The sequence below is a fragment of the Eimeria tenella genome, genomic scaffold, assembly GCF_000499545.2.
Source record: "Eimeria tenella Houghton genomic scaffold, Eth_scaff98, whole genome shotgun sequence".
Lineage (NCBI taxonomy): Eukaryota > Apicomplexa > Conoidasida > Eucoccidiorida > Eimeriidae > Eimeria > Eimeria tenella.
The window spans coordinates 51,927-68,721 of record NW_013543475.1 but is presented as its reverse complement, the minus strand read 5'-3'; the positions used below and the strand labels follow the sequence as shown (position 1 = coordinate 68,721).

Below are 16,795 nucleotides of genomic sequence, written 5' to 3'. Positions count from 1 at the left end.
TCATACTTGGCTTCACGCCAAGCCGAAAGCTGTGAATACTTCTGATTTCTTCATTCGTGTGGTATCTACTTGCTCTCCGTTTCCAAAGCTAATCTTTCTGGTGTTCGACTGAACAGATCATCAGTTAAGACTTCGCTGAATTTGTTCGGTGCGCGTCTGCATATCCGCTACATTCTTATTAGGATTTCAATGAGAACTGGAACAATAATCATGAACAAATTGGCTGGTTGCGCACTGTTTTCATTTTCTGCAATATTCATGCTTCACCACTTTTTTCTGGGTCGTCATTCTTTTGATCTGGCCTTAACACTGCTAAATTCAAGATTTAAACATGCAAGGTCACCGCAAGTGAGCGCGGTGAAAGCAGCGAAAACAGCAAACTTATGAGCCTAGTCGTCAACTCGTTCAATGCGGCATGTAGCGCGAAACTTTTGCTTAGGTTGCGAGTGGAGGAGTGTGCAACTCGAAACTTCATGGGAAATTTTCATGTGTGTGAAGCTGCAGCCATAAACAAACGACTGTAGGCAGCGCATTCTCTTCTCAAGTTCAGTGTTCGCAATAGCTGTGTTGCAATAGTCAATCACTTGCTCAATGATCCTATCATCTACACTGCTGTTGAAAAAGGCCGCCGATGGAGCTCATCCTGACAATGAACAATCGCCTTTGGGGCTTTCCACTGCAAATAGAATCTTTTCAGCTTGCCCCAACTCCTTTGAACGCAAATGTAATACATTATACATATCAGCCCGTCCCTCTATGCCATGGCATATGTGAATCTTGGCAAATATTGGCCTTTCGGACGCAACTTTGTTGAGCTTGAAAAAGCATTCTTCAAACTAAGAAATTTCCGTGTGTGCTCCGTTACAGATGATGGACTACCGTGCCATTTGCAACAAAGAACTTGTGCTTTTCGTGAAAGGCACGAGTCTACCTTCACTAATGTGTTGTTGAAGAATTGAGTGAGGGGCAATCGCTGGCAAAGGCAGTGCTGCTTCAGGCGTTAGGGGAATAAAATTCAGTTAGGTAGAAATTGGCAGGCTTTGTCGTGAAAAAGGGAAGAAATCTTTCAGTGCAAAGTTTGCTCCTCCCCGCTGTTTACTAGCCGTGCCACAGCACGTAGATGCAGTAGCTGTTTCTCAGACTCTCTTTCCCGAATGGAACACTAATTTCACTTTATGCGTCATTTCCACGGTAGGCCAGTACTCTGCCGTCGGAAGCTGATAGGTCAGAAACCTGAATGACCCACCGCGGGGCCAAAAGAACCAACCGCTATGCGTTCAGTCACTAAAAGCTGACTAAGGTTTTACAGATAAGTTGGTTGCTTTTGTATCTAATAAATAGGCCCTTCCAAAGAGGGTGGCTCTCACAAGCGCATTTGCCTCAGGGCAGAGCTTCAGAGAAGGCCCTACATTCAAGCGTAGTTCATGGCAAGGCAGCCGATGCAAGTTTATGCAGTTCCGCGAAAAGCATTAGCTGTTTAAAAATGGCACCAACCGCTCACTAAGGCTGAAATGATGCACATTTTCCGATGGCAGCTGACAAAGCTTTAGCGTGTGATAAAGACTGAAACGCATTGCTTTCGGTGGTGGATTTGAGATACAGTACGTGGATAGAGCCTAGCACAGTAGTCAAGCAGGCAAAGGTGACGGTGAGGAACAGGGAATCGCTGAACTTGGCGGGCCCACAGGCCTCGTCCCCGTTAAAGCCACAAGAGAAGCATGAGGTGATTTGTGCTCTTGTGTTAATTCAACCTTAATGAGAATTGACACCTTTCATGCAATGTCGTACAAGATGTGATCAACTCAATGAGCTGCACACTAGTTTTGCAAGTCAACTCGTACCTAACTAATCCTACTTTGGCCGCCGAGCGCTTTTTCAGGGGTACTGGGGGAGCCTCTTATGCGTCCTAAGCTTTCTTGCATGCTTGAATACTCAGGAAATCGCTTCCACTTCGAGCTGCAAATAGTGCACGTGATTTCAAGCATTTTTGACGGTCCTGACGCTAACCAGAAACGGCTGAGAAACGACAGAAATATTCCTTTCCCACATTTGGCCTGACACGATCGCTTAAAAAGAGAGCAACTAATGATATGCGTAATTTCTTCATCTCCAGGACACGAACTATTACAGAAAAGTTGTGCATTTCTAGAGGTATTTCAGCGCACCGCACTCTGCCGAGCAGTCCGGTTATAGTGGTAGCCGTGTCTGGTGACAGTCTAGCAGAATAAAGGAGCAGAGTAATTATAACTCGGCACTGCCATAGTGCGACTGAAAATTTCGCTGCACATTCTCACGTATCGTGCATAAACACTGCACCATACACAATCGCGTTCACGAACGCAATTGCGTTCGTGGAAGCAATCGCGTTCGTTTTCTTGCATTTATGTGTCCTCCACAAGCAGAGCTTTCCGAGTGGAACCGCATTTGTGAAGGTCACGATTCGTATTTGACTTATGTATGCCGAGACTTATCAGAAAGCTTGCGGATATTGCACAGATTGTTGTTTTAGCAGGATCATCACTTAAAACGGCGGCAGTCTGTTCTACATAATTGCGAATAGCATATTTATGCAACTGTTTCCCCCATGAGGACTATATTCCCGTTTCTTTGATGTTGCATCCCGGTAACTGTCACGAACGATCGTCCTAATTTGCAATGCGTATTTTGGGGGCGAATTGGGCCCGAACTTTCCTACATTGGGATAATTTTGGCCCAGCAAAGCATATTTACAAATGTAAAACATCTTGAGGGTTGTTTACTGTGAATTTTGCCAGCTTTCTTCTTAGTTTCGATGAGTTTCAATAGGAATGCTCCGTCAACTTGAATACGTCGGACCTATGCTTGAGAGGGGGAATCCGAGTCTAGATGGCCTCCCTCATTAATAAACTATCAGTTTTAATCATACGAAAGAAATGCGAAAGCTTGCATCATTTAGTTTACTACTACTCCCGCTCTGGATGTTTGCAGAAGTAACAGGTCAGACCGCCACCACTGGCAAATCGTGCAGCTGTTACAAATCGAGAGAAAGAAGATGCACTGCTTGAGTGAAATAGACAGACAATAAATAAAACTGTGCATCAGATACATCTTGAAAGTAGACTTCCTTGGCTTTACCCTTTCTATTGGGCGATGGAAATCCCGCCGGCCAACCCAAGGCCTGGACTGACTGCAGCTCAACTGTTGGAGAGTTAAGATGAGTTTTAGATATGTCTCACTGTTTTACAGCCAAAGAATATTCGTATTATCTTTGATTGACTTGAGGTTGATGGGGCGCGAACATGTGAGCCGACATGTAAGAAGGCTGTGTCTACGTAGCTGGTATAGTTGAATAAGGTCAATACAGCTTATGAAGTTGTCACTGATCATCTCTTCATGTGCTTGCCTACACTGATTCCTTGTTTGTTCCTTCAACATAAATACCAGCAGAGTAAAGTGGGATCGTTGAGCCGTCTCGGGAGCTGTTTCCTCTCGACCTGGCTTGGGAACTGCGGGTTGATTCGCATTGCGCCCGGGGGCTAGATAATCTGTCTACCCCAGGGTTTTCCGTTCAACTGCATGTCTTGCAAGGTTAGGGATAGTTCTTATGAATCAGTAGTCCAAAACCTAGAATGCTGTCGACGTACAGAACAGCAAGTCCAACTGTGGCTGCGAAGCGGGCATTTGTCCCTGCGGGGTCGGGCCTATTAGTTGATGAGACTCCACATTATCAGGAGTGCATTTTTTGAGTAGCATGCGTGACTATCCCTTTCACTGCTTGCTGCCTATAGTGCTTCCCCACTGCGAGACGGTAACGCTGCCACAGCAGACGTCGATTAACTGCCGAAACCTATCTGTTGGTTCCCGCCTCTCCTTCAAGGGCCTCATCAAGAAAAGTTCTTCTCCCTCAGCAATTTTTGGGACCTTGGGGAGCAGCTTGTATCGCGGGGACATATAGCCATTGCCTTTGTCCGGAAAGGATGAAATCTCCACAAGGATGACTGTGCCTCACACGTTAACGGGATGAACGGCCATTGGGGGACTGGCGCCTCCGCCGCCTCCCCGCTGCCGAATCTCTCACCGCAGGCGCGGCGGGTGTGCGACGAAGCCCGTGCGGCGGCGGCTTGGCTTTGGGTCCAATCGGAGATCGCTGGCGCTTTCGAGCGGTTTTCGAAAGACCTCTTAGCCATTCACGGTCGGGGACTCAATGCGGTAACTGTCCTTGACACTTGTCGTCAAAAGAATGCTACAGGAAAACCGGACAATGAGGGATCGGAGAACGTATCAGATGGAGGAGGGGCACGAGACGCCCTGAACAGTTTGTTGCTCCTTTGCTCGGAAGCTGGGGCAGAGGCCGAACGTTTCTCATCAGCTCTGAAAGTAGGCGTGGTGAAGCCTCTAGAAGATGCCTTACACGTGTTTGCCACTGCTGCTGACGCTTCGGATTCTCCCGATGCAGCGAACACCCAAGTACCTTCAGAGTTTGCGGGTAGCGGTGATGTGCAGAAAGCAGCTCGACGGCTGCAACTTGCTGAGGAGGAGCTGACGGTGCGTTGAAGGGACTAGAAAAAGCTCACAGCATACTTCGCGTTGGCTCTGTCCTGGTCAGATCATTTTAGAGGCAGTTGCTTGCCATTTTCCAGTATGGGTGTAAAGAGGAGTCTTGAAAAACACGGCTGCAGTTGTATCTATTGCATGTTTTGTTCCAAATGCAGAAGGCAGAAGCAAGCTTGCAGGAGCTCCGCGCCTTGTTTGGCGAAGCTGTGAACTCATCACTTGAGCAAAAGGCAACTCAACGCATCTGTCGTGCCTCTCGCCTGAAAGTTGCTGCCCAAGAAGCGCTTCAGCAGGCGCTTGCAGCAGAAGCAGCAAAGCGACGCCAGTGCCCTACATCATCAGCACCACGAACTTTGTAAGATAGACCGTGCATGCTAGGTTATCAGCTTGGTTGCCGCTGCTACTGATTCTGACGACCTCCGGTGTATTTTTGAGGCCCTTCTGCTCCTGCCTGTTTGCGTTAGACCTTCTCCTCTGCGATTATCCTAATGCTTTTACTGTCTCGCTTTTTTTGGGGCTGCTTCAGTGGCTCTGTGGAACTCAAAGGTAGCGCGCGCCTGCTGAAGGCGGGAAACGACTGCGCGTGGGCTCAGGCAGGAGGCGTGAGCACTGAAGAGCACCAGCGCCGTGTTTCTTTGGCTGTTCTCCAATCGATGAGGGCTGCTAGCAAGGTAAGCAGTTATTTGAATTTTCCTAGACCGCATTTTATAATGTTTCGCACCATGAGCGCTTTTGTTTTCGACTTCTGTATCTGTTCAATATCACCACTACCGGCTACATTTCGGTTACAGGACCTTTTGCTTTGCAGGAAGCGATGTCATTGGCGAATTCGTTTCGCGTTTTGCTGCGACGTAAGGGCGGTGGGGAAAATTTGTATCCCACCACGTTCATTCGTGCTCCTCGCAGGCAGCGCTGACATCCCAGCAAAGGAGCACTGGCTATGTTCTGCACTACGTGAGGGACATGCAGCTCTTCGCCGCAGCAGAAGCCGCTGCAGCGAGTGCATCTGGAAGCTTTACCGGAGATGCTGGACAAGACATGATTGCCCCAGGGGCAGCAGAAGAGCTGATTTCGCAGCTCTACAAACAGGCAAACGGAGGGCCGGATACCTCTCAGCAACGAACAAGTAGGGAGTCTGTAGAAGTGATCCTTTATTAGGGTTGCTTTTGTGGAGATTAAACCTAGATGGCAGACTGGGGAATGAAAGATACGCTATCTGAAGTCACAGGATAGCTTAACACGCTGCCGCGGTGTGAAAGGCCAGGCATATTAGCTGCGGAAGCTGTGTTTATGCTATCGTGTTTTTGCCAGCTGAAGCGACACTAAGGAATCTGTTGCTGCACCAGGAGAAGCAGTTACAGGAGACACTGAACGAGCGAGATGAACTTCGCCTCAAGAGCGAAGGGCTGCAGAAGGAGATTCAAAGCAAGCAGAAAGAGCTTGAGGAGCTGAAAAAACAACGCGAAGAGGACGCGTTGGCCGTATCACTGTCGCCAAAGGAGCGAAGACAAAAGGTGCGGAAGCAAGTGACAATAAACCTCGGCGAGTCCGATGAGGAAAACACTTGGCAAGAGTCACAAAGTTTGTACCAGGGGGGGGTGCGAGGGGAGCTGCACGGGAGGGCTGAAAGGGCCTTGCAGCTCTCCGCAGTCAAAGCAGGCAGTGCCGAGGGGCCCCTTAGGGAGTCCCCTGATAACAGCCCTCCCGCTGCAGGACAGTCAAACACAAAAGAACCTATCGAAATGATTTGGGTGGATGTACAACTTAAGTATGAGGCGTTCCTGATATCACTCCGTTCCCTTCCTCTCTCAAATATGTCTTTGGATTCGACTAAGCCGACCGACGAGCAGCGAAAAGAACAACAGTGGAGCTCAGACCGCGGCGAAGTTTCTGGACTATCTTCATCGTTGGCGTCTCGTCCTGTCGGGGCTAGCAATGAGGTGACCGCGCATGACGTACACTGGAGAGACCCAGCCTTTGCTGCATGTCTCGCTGAGGCGATCGCGTCGGCTGCTGATGCTGCCCTACCATCATTCCTCGTCCGCTGCTGTCGCCGTGCAGCAGCTGCTGCGTCTCTTGCAAGTCCAGCAAATTCCACAGCTCCACGCATTCACCGCACCGGCCGAATGTCAGTGCAGCAGGTGCAGGATCGAATTTTGTCTAGCCGGCGGCAGCAACAGCAACAGCAAGAGAGTACCGGCGGCATCTCATCTGGTCCTTTGGAGTGGAAGGAGTCCGACCTTCAAATGCTGGCCTACGAGGTCCTTTTGCTTACTTCTTACCATCACTCGCAGTATTCAGCAGCTGCAGCCCTTCTCGTGGATGAGGAGGCGCACTTGCTGTCGTCGAGTTCTAATCAAGGCGCTTCCCTCGAGGCGCAGAGCCTCTCCGGAGCCACGGCAGCAGCCACAGGGTCTCGACAAATGCGGCGACCTCGCAAATCTTTAGCCCGTGCAATGTCCCTCAGGCTAGGGGCAGCCATCGGCAGCGAAGCGGAAGACCAGCAACAGGAACAGCAAACCTGTGAGGGTCAGGCGGAGTTGAATGCAATGGGGGACGCTCTGATGCATCAGCAGCAGCATCAAGGTCCTAACGCTCCGCCTGTTTTGCCGCGGAGACCTCGGAAGTCCTTAGCACGCGCTATGTCTCTTAAGCTTGGAAGCGTTAATACAGCAAGCCTGGAGACGCAACAGCAGCACCAGCAGCAGCACCAGCTACAACAAGGGGATGGAACTGCTGGTGGCTGTGTTACTGATGTCTCAGGCTTCCCTGACTCAAATTTTGCAGCCAGTGCAGATCTACTAGGCCCATGCCATCCGTTTTCCTTGCCGCTTGAAGAGTGGCAACGACGTATCGAGGCCGGGAATTTCCCCAAGGGTCCCTTGTCTCACCGCAGTGTAATTCCCACTCGGCAACGTCTGCAGACTGCAATTCAGTGGATGTCGCCCAGCCCTATCTTGCAGCAGTCAAATGAGAACGTGTTGGTGCAACTTCTGCAGCTCGCTCGGGTCTCCTTCGATCTGCCAAGTTCCAGCAGCAACAAGTTGCTGAGTTTGCTGACACCAATATCGAACAGCGGCTTTGGTCCAGGATGCGGCACCTGTATCCATCCTTGCGACCTGCGATATCGAGTCTTCCGACTAATGGAGTCATGGCGCGTGGCCCTGTGGCCTGCGGCCTCTGCGTCAAAGGCGCTACCGCGCAAGCAGCAACAACAGCAGCAGCAGCGGCAGCACCAGCGCGGAAGGTTCTTTCACGGGGCTGCTGCCGCTGCGATTGGCAAATTGGATACTAGTCACGGCGTGAGAGGGGCTCTCCGTAGACGGGCGGGAGACTTGATGTCAGCTGGAGACAAGGAAACGGTAGAAGGCCGACGGAGCTCCGCCAAGGCCTTTGGAGAGCACAGAGGATCGAGTCCCGGAGGTGGTCATGGCACTCAACAGCGGAAGCAGCAGCTCGCAGGCGACCTTGGACCACCTGCCCTCTTGCAGCTTCCTCAAGAGAGGAGACGATCCAAACGAGGCTCTGCTTCATCTACTGCTGCAGCAACAACAGTGGCAGGCGCAACAGCAGTTGTGCATTATCCACCAGCACCTGAGACGGAAGCACAGAATCATCAGGACCCCGTCTTTCGGTCTTTTGTTGAGCGTCAGCTCCAACTTCTTTACGCCGCCGCCCTAACCCGTTGTATCCGTCTCTTAAAGTTCTTGCTGCCTCAGGGAGGAGGGCGAGCGCCAGCAGCAGCAGCCGCTGCTGCAGGATTAGAGGGCGAAGAGGGGCTTTCTGGTTGTGATGTAGTGTACCCGTTACCTGGGTCTCCATGGCGTCCCCTGCAAGTCCAGCAGTTGTACGCCCGAGAAAAGAGTCGAAGCGATGAAGAAGCCTTTTTGTATTTCCTGCGCTCTTTGTTGCTCTGCCAAGGGGAGACATCAGACTCTCAGACGTCTCCTCATGCCCCCGCCTTCCTTCTCTACTCTAAAGAGGAAACTGCTGCTGCGATTGCCGCAGCAGCGCAGCTGCAGTTGCTGCCCCTACGCTTACTGTGCTGCTTCTATCACATATTTGCATACATATTTGCTCTGCAGCAACTGCACCGGCGGCAGCTTTGGGGTGATGAGGAGGCCTCTGTTGGAATAGAGGAAGTCTCTATACTCGTCACTGACTACTCTGCGGCCTCCGCAGGAACGGGAGAAGCTGAGGCCCCCCTCACGTGGGAGGTGCGGACAGAGCATCGAGACAGAGGAGGGCTGCAGCTCCTGCAGTTGCTGGAGCACAGCATGTCTCAGGCGGCGTCTCTAGATTCAGCTCTGCGGTGTACACTCGCAGCTAGAAGCAACAACAACCCCACTCTGAAGCGGCTCTCTACCGTAGATTTCACCGTTTCAAACGGGGACATACAAACATCGCCTCAGCAGCCGAGACGGCAGCTGAGTCTGAAACCTGTTAGGAATCTTTTGGAGGTGCCTGATACCCGTAGTGATTGCGGGGAAATGACGGAAGATTCAGACGGTGAGTCGAAGTAGTTTGGGGCCTTCAGCTGTCAGTCCATTTTCGCAAGCTTAACGCAGCAAGATTGTAACCACCGTAGATTTATACTCGGGCCTTTCCAGGACTCCCGTTCAGGGCGGCCGTGGTACGAGAACCTTTAAGAGTGTGGAGTCGGGTGGCTCATTGTGGTATGGTGTGTGCTGTTGACTGCAGCCAGCGGCGTCTGGGGATCGGACGTTGAGGCGGCGGGGAAGGGGAGAGGTGCTTCGACTCACCAGGGAGAGCCAGCGGGTCCCTTGCAGGGAGCTCTGAGGTCTGCTTTCCGGAGGCCCACGCTGAAGGCCCTGCGACGGAGGACGCTGCGCACTTTAGAGGGTGGTGCAACTGCTACGGGTGCTGCGACTGCAGCTGCCCGCATGCTTGACGGGGCCGAGCAACGACAGCTCTTGTGCCTTCCGAGAGAAGTTCAGCTTTGCGCATACTGGTGCATGGACGTTCCTTTGCTGCTCTCTTTGCTGCTGCTGTTGTCTCGCTGCTGCGCAGACAGCACCAGCACTAACGGCCTGCAGTTAGATGCCCCCTCGCTGGTGCAGGGGCTGCTGTTGGTGGCTCACGCGGCCCAAGTTGGGACCGACCCCACTTGCCCTTCTGCAGATGAGCCTACCAGTACCAGTAACTCTGCATTGCAGCTTCTGAAGGCAACAAGGGCAGGCAGCGGCTTCCCAGGAATATCTCTTGACTCCGTATCCCTTCTCGTTGCGGCCTGCGTATGGGCGACCAGCAGCAACTCATCTCCGAGCTCCCATGAGGTGCAACAACAGCAGCAGCAGCAGCAGCAGCAGCATTTGACGCCGCCACCAGCTGGCTCGGCTGAGTTGACAGATATGACGGTCCAAAAGCACGAAGTAGCTCAATCCTCGGCTCATACATCTCCTAACCGACCCGACTGTAGTCTCACTGCAGAGCAGCAGCAGCAGCAGCGACTGATACAGCAGTTGATGTCTGTCACCCAGAGCATCGTGCAGCCTGCTCGTGTTGAGGTTGTATCTACAGCCCTAGAGCTAGTGAGCGACTTTGGAACTTTCCTTAAGAAGCCATCGGCGGGCATTGATGAGACAGCAGATGAAGTGGGATGGGTTTTCGGAAATGTCCAGGAAACAGACGATCGAGAACTAGAAACGTCTGCAGCTATCGTTGCACCTGTCGCTGCTGCGGCTGTGCATGCAGAAGGTTCCCCAGGTGATTCCGTTTCAGCTTCCGGGGGCAACAACATAGCGCCGACGTCGCCCCGGTCTGGGGCTCGGGTAGCTGGCAGCGCAACGGGGTACACAGTTGTGCTGCGGAAGCCGGACAAGGGCACAGATGGCAAACCGACTGCAGCAGCTAGGATCGACTCCATCTCGAGTGGGTTGGATCTAATGGAGTTGTCTCGTGTGCGGGGGGAGCGGCTGTTGCTATCTCTGCGTTCTTCACTTTTAGAGAGGGATGAAGAAGGCACCGAGAAAGAGGGGGCACTGTCTGCCCAGCCTATACCTACTTTTTCGGGTTTCTTAACGAACCGCCTGTGGCTTGGCGCGGACTGGTGGGTCGCCAGGAACAGCAGCAATAGGGGAAGAGGAGAGCAACACCGCGGTAGGGCAAAGGAAAACTGTACAGAATCTTAAAACACCTGAAATGGCTCGCAGGAAGCCATGACTTTTGGTTTGTAAGAAAACCACTAGATAAGAGAACAGGCTGGACAGTTGTAGCAGACATTCAGTGGAAGTGCAGACTTTTAGCTTGTAAGGGAACCACAAGGTAGGAGGACAAGCTGAATAGCTGTAGCAAACATTTAGTGGAACTGCAGCTACTAGCATGTTTATCTATTTTCTCGCTGCTTTCAAGCACATTGCTGATTTTTCTCTGCAGTAGAATGTTCGAAATGTCCGTGTTATGTGGGATCTAGTGTTTGCCTTAGTTTTGTTTTCGGTGTGTGTGCGTGTGTCTTCCCGACCTCAGCTCTGCGCAAAAGTCAGTGGGCCTCATGTTGTTACGGGCTCTCGGCCTTGCTGCCGTCTCGTGTGGAGCTTCAGCAGCAGGAGATCGCCGCCCTTCAGTTACTGGGATCAGATTTCTTGCTTCAGCTGCAGCAGCAGCTGCAGGACTACAGGAGACACTTCGAGCCACAGGGCCTGCATCTCGCCCTGGCATTGTGGCGTAGCGTGGTGCAGCGGCTTTTACTGTTGCCGCAGGCTCAGCAGCAGCAGCAGCGAGAGATTACTGTTGGAGGGAGAGGCCAGACGGCAGGAGGGAGGGCCTATGGTATCTGCAGCGAGGTGCCTGAGGAGTGGGTTCGGCGGACACGGGATGTCTTGCAGCGCGCAGTTGACAATGGAGTTGGCCTGCACGAGGCTAGCACTCAAGCGCAGGATCGGGAAGGGACTCCTGATAGAGAGGTGAATGGAGTCGCAGCCGACAATTCATGGGTGTGGATGCTGCACCGGCTGGTGCAGGGGCCCACGGCACTGCATGACATGTTGCGCTGTTTTGTCTACCGGTCGCTTTCCGCGGCCGCGGGTCGACTTTTGGGCCGGCACGTGTTGCGTTTAGTCCAGATTGCAAACGGAGAGAAGGGAGCGTTTCGCGACGCAGCTGCCAGAGACATGAACGCTGTGGAGGAGCAGGAGGTAGAAGCGGGGGAGCGTGCCACTTCAGGTGCAGAAGAGGAAGCGGAGGAGGATGAAATCCTTAGCGCCTTGGCAAAAGGCATCGACCGTTTCCTCAGCCATGTGCACTCCGAACTTCTTCTCTATTCTTTCATCTTTTCCCCCTTGCTGCCTCTTCGTGGGGAGCATGCACTGCTTGTCCTCGCGGCAGCTAAATCGGTGCTCCTCAGTGTCATTTCTCTTGTTTCTCGCTGTGCCGAAAGAGCTGTACAAAACCCAGAAAGGAGGGGCCTTCCAGCCAAGGGAGGTCGCGACGTACTGGCTGCCCTCTCTGCTTTCGAACGTCTTGCAGACGAGGTATACAAAAGATGTGTAGAACATTGATCGGGAACAGAACAAATGCATTCATCAACCGCCTGCGCTGGGGAGACGATGAAGGAAGCTTGTCTTTGTCCCAATCTTGTGCGTTCTGGTGCAGCTGTGCTTTGGAGGAGTTCTCTGCGTCACCTTTTCCTCAGACAAGGAGGCTTTACAGAGGGGTCTCGTTTCAGCTTTGGCCCCACGTTTTTTTGCCTCGTTTTCCCTCCATCTTAGCGATCTGACAGATATCCTCTCTCAGGCATTCCTCAGAGACGTCTTCTTGCCTGCCAACCCTCCCCATTCTGTCTACAGCGAAAATGCCATAGACGGGTGGTGCTGTATCTACGGAGTGGTGGAAGCCGCACTCGACTCCTTTTTACCACTTCGTTGGTCTGCTGGCGCCCCTTCTTTTCCCTCCCAGTGCCTGAATGTATTTCCTATGGATTTTCTGTGAATGTGTGAATGATTATGCCGTCGTCTTCGCATTCTTTCTTATTTGGAGGGTTTGAGGCACATTGACATAGTGCCTAATCTTTCTATCTGCGCTGTGTCTCTACTTTTGAATGTGTTCGATGCATTGTATTTTCCTGCCGAGTCGCTGACTACCGTCGCATTTACTGCTTTGATGTTCGCTGGTCACCTTGTTTTCGCAGGCTGATTCCGCGTCTGCTGCAGTTCCTCTCTGAGCTGTTCGCCTCCCTTTGCCGCAGTCTCACTGACCCATGCATCTCGCAGAACGAGGGGCCAGGGGCGTGGGGCGGCCGTCCCATGCTCCCTCTTCTGGCCCTGAGACAACTGCAGCAGACCTGCTTTATGAGTTTACTGGACATCCGTGGACGCAAAGCGGCGTTCGCTGAATGTCCTCTCGTTGTTCACTTTTTAGCTCTACAGCGGACATCCGAGGAACATAGCAGGAAGCACCGCAGGAAGTCTAAAGGGTACTTCTGATGAATACACTTTTGTCAAGGGCTGCGTTTTATAGTCTCTTTCTCGCAGGACACCAAAAAGCTTCTCCACATTTGTTTCATCCGTTCGTTACGCTAGTGCACGCGTTTCTATACCACACTATATTTTGCGTCAAATAGTTCGAAAGAGAATGCCTCTCGAGAAGACAGGAAGTTAGTGCCTTCAGCAGCCAAATTTTAGTGACTGGTGTTGCTGCATTTGGGTGTATTTGCAGTTGGAAAGGTCGAATGACGCAACTCGTTGGTGGTTGGGAGGACGGCAACCCTCAACAGGGTTTGGCCCGCGCTGGTTCTGCGTACCTTTCAGGCGTGGAAGGTGAAGCTTTTGTTGCTGCTCAGTTGCACTTACTGTCACTTTTTTGGAGTCTTCATTCACGAGCGCAGAAGCGCCGCTCCAGACAGTGTATCTTAGACTGCTGCAATTGTAAGGTATTCGAAGACACTGGGTGACTTTTGTGTCTCTTCTGGGCGGTCTTGCGTTTGGTATCAGATGACAACAGCGGTGACAGCACGGACCACCAAGGGACTTCTGCCCACCAGCCGCCTAAAGGCACCACTGGACGCCCCACAGAAGACGATAAAGGCCGTAGTCGATCTGTTTTTCGGCTTCTTTTTGGACAGAACGATAGCAGGGAATCTTCGATCACGCGAGGAGGGCAAGCGCGGAGCGATGCAGATGCAGCGGGGCGCGCTTCCGCGGGACTCCGTCCTTTCATACAGGGTTTAGATAGGCTTTGCCCAACTGTGACTCAGCTTTTAGCTGCAGTTGACACCTTGACAGACTGGGAAGCAGCGCGACAGAAAACTGCGCTCACAGCCGGCCAGAGGCCAACCAGCGGTCTGCAACGCTGGTTAGTCCGACTTCACATCGTGGAGCTCTACCTCCAGCGTCTGCCGGGATTGCGTGAGAAACTGGTTAACGAAGCGAAGAAGAGAATCGTCCGCCGCTGCCCTCGAGATGTTGAGGTTGTGCAACATCTGCGAAAGCTACCAGGCCGAGGCGACAATGCAGGTAGCAACGGCGTAACCCAGACTCCCGCGCGTGATCCGTTGCAACTGCTACAGCTGGAAGAATTCAAGGAGGTTAATGCTGCTGTTGACAATGCCATTGAAGCTGTTACTCAAAAATTCCAAGAAACTGCCAAAGAGCTCTGCAGGTCTGTTGCCACTCTCCTCTAAGATGAAATATTCTGAAACGGGACAACACACGTAAACAGGGGTGCGGCCTGTGAAGAATAGGCAGTGTTTAGCTGTTAGCTGATCTCTCTAGCAGCTGCCGGTGTTCTGTCTTGTTGTTGGAGTTCTATTGCGTATGATGTTGTTATGGCTGTGTCTTAATTGTGCGATCTTCTCAGCCTGGCAGCGGCCCATCTGATATATTACGAGCTGCAGGGAGATATATTCGGGAACATGTACGCTGGAGAAGATGCATTTTCTGGGATGACTCTTTCGCGGCTGCTACAGGCCTTTCCAAATGTGCGTCTGCATGATGGCCGATTACTAGTTGACGATGTGGGCGACTGCTTCTGGCATCGAATTTTTCCAACCCTCCCACACGTTTCTGTGCTTTTTTTTCCAGACAGTTGAGGCTTTCTTCTGCGCGGCTCCTTTGGAATGGCAAGATGAGCTTGCGTCTGCTGTAATACGCAGTCTTGTGGAGGTGCGTTGAACGTTCCCGTAACAGTAGCTTCATCATAGGGTGTTTGTGTCCAGTTCTTATGCGTCATTTTTATGTTTGTATAATCATATACATACATAATCAATGATGCATAAGGACTAGTTGCGGCGTTGCTATGCGTAGGCGTGGTGTCTGCTGTTGCTTGAGTGGGGATATGGAGGACACTGCTATGAACGAGATGAATTAGAAGTGCTCGAAGCAGATCTCAACTGTCTTCGACAGTATGTCTCCGAAAATGAGATCACTCTGGAGGTAACTGTCGTGCCCGTTTTGAGTATGAAGAGTAGGCCCGTAAGTAATGAGCTGTGGGCCTGCTGTGGCACCTAGGGCAACAGGTTGGGTCCTGTTTGGAGCGTTGTAGGACGGAGAGGATATGCTTGATAGAGTCAGTGACTTCCTTGTAATGCTCGACGCTGACGGCAGCTGCCTTGCTGGTGCTGAGTTTTTGGCAAAACAGCAGGATTCTCCGAATTTTGAGCCATCCGTAGACCCGACTGAAAAGAACCGCAGAAGGTGAGAGGGGTTAAGCAAGCGCCAAAATGAGAGTACAGACGACCACAAAACGGCACAAAACGCCATGAGTTCTTCTTGCTGGGATAGTCACGTAGTAATTCATCTTACACAGGGAGAAGGCGTTTTAGGCTAAAACCCATTTAGTGGTGCGAAGTTGTGTGACGTCTTTGCAGCACTGTATGCCACGGCCGTCCTTCTCAGACAACAGCGATTCCCATATCTACTGATGTTACTGGAGACAATGAAACTCCCCCCCGCAGCAGGCATAAAGGGCACGAAGAGACCGAAGCCGGCGAGCGAAGTACGGGTAGGAGGCATCGTAGCAAGTCGAAAGGCTGGGGTGGCGTAGGACGGTGGGTGCGGGGTGTTTATGGCGGCTCCTCTACCCATACACACAAGCACCATTCACGGACATCTGGCAAAGCAGCTCACGACCGTGATGATGCTGACGCCGCCAGGCCACATGAGAGCCCCCGCCGGTCTCTCCGGTTTGCCATGTAGGCCAGAGCAGTGGACTAGCTTTTGCTGTAGAAACTGAAGAATTGCAGCTTTCTAGACAAGAGTGAGCACTTATGCGGAGCGACTTCCAAGATATGAGATAAACTACAAAGGCATGTTTTTTTCCTCCAGTAGTTGGAGCCTTAAGTATTTTGGCACTCACTGAATATTTACGAAATTGCGTGCCTCGAGCCGTTTACAAAGTCCATTGCTGCATACCGGGCGCGCAAAGACTGCTGCAACGCTTTACTCCTTGTTTCGAGTTTCCGAGTATTGTTACGAAAGGCATTCAGCTAGTTCCAGTAAGTTCGGTGCTAAATCATGGACTGAGCGCCATAGCAGTGGACGAGTGTGTGGTTTTCGACCATGCCTGTTTGCATATAGATCCACTGCTGCGTTGCGGAAACGCTTCATCACTAATTGCGCGCACTTCTGGTGTGTTAGTCGTTCGCGGTGGAATGCTATGCGAGTGTCGCTAGACTTTGAGTCGTCAGACCCGGACGATTAGTGTATTTGGGGCTTTCGCGCAAATTTCTCGTTGGAGCTGCATGATGAGCTAAAGAACTGTGCGAGAGGAAAGTCCTGAGCTGTACCTAAGCATGAACCTAAAACAGACGACAAGAGACCTGAAGAAAGAAACTGTATTTGCTGCACGTCATGTGGCTGTGCTGTGCAAAAACTCGCAGTGTTGTGCCCTCTAAACAGAACATTTCAGTTGTGGTATCTTGGCACACGGGAGCGAAGAACTCGCAAGCTGCACCATTGCGGGAACGCCGTCCTCAGACGGAGATAATCACACTTGCAACGGGAGGGGAATGCTCGTTCAGCATCTGCAAGTAGAAAAATGACAGTAGCTTTCTGCTCGTTGCATAGTCTGTCAGTTGATGTTCCTAGATTTTTGACTATCTAACTTTTCACAGTCGTCCGGTCAGTGGTGTATATTGGTACAAACGTCGATGCCACGTCGTTTTTGCGTCTTTCCTTTCTAAATCTGTCTTGTCGCCTTCCGTTAAAACTAATTTATTGCGGGAAATGCACGCTTGCTGTCCTGTCCTTACGGGCGAGACAGGCCCAGTGAAGCTTTTGATTTACAGGACACGCAACCTACACTGGCA

At 51.7% G+C, this 16,795-nt stretch overlaps 1 protein-coding gene across 1 annotated transcript; it reads left to right on the top strand.

Moving 5' to 3' along the window:
* Positions 1-3,999: 3,999 nt before the first annotated feature.
* On the top strand, positions 4,000-15,683 carry ETH_00023095 (uncharacterized protein; the record flags this gene model as incomplete). The annotated part of the gene is made up of 16 exons (XM_013378774.1): positions 4,000-4,524; positions 4,692-4,888; positions 5,060-5,204; positions 5,440-5,659; positions 5,845-9,042; positions 9,235-10,653; positions 11,020-12,023; positions 12,145-12,416; positions 12,680-12,964; positions 13,207-13,307; positions 13,482-14,148; positions 14,347-14,467; positions 14,571-14,651; positions 14,793-14,921; positions 15,031-15,182; positions 15,356-15,683. The coding sequence occupies 16 exons, from the start codon at positions 4,000-4,002 to the stop codon at positions 15,681-15,683; spliced, it is 8,844 nt and encodes a 2,947-aa protein (XP_013234228.1).
* Between the last annotated feature and the right edge of the window lie 1,112 nt (positions 15,684-16,795).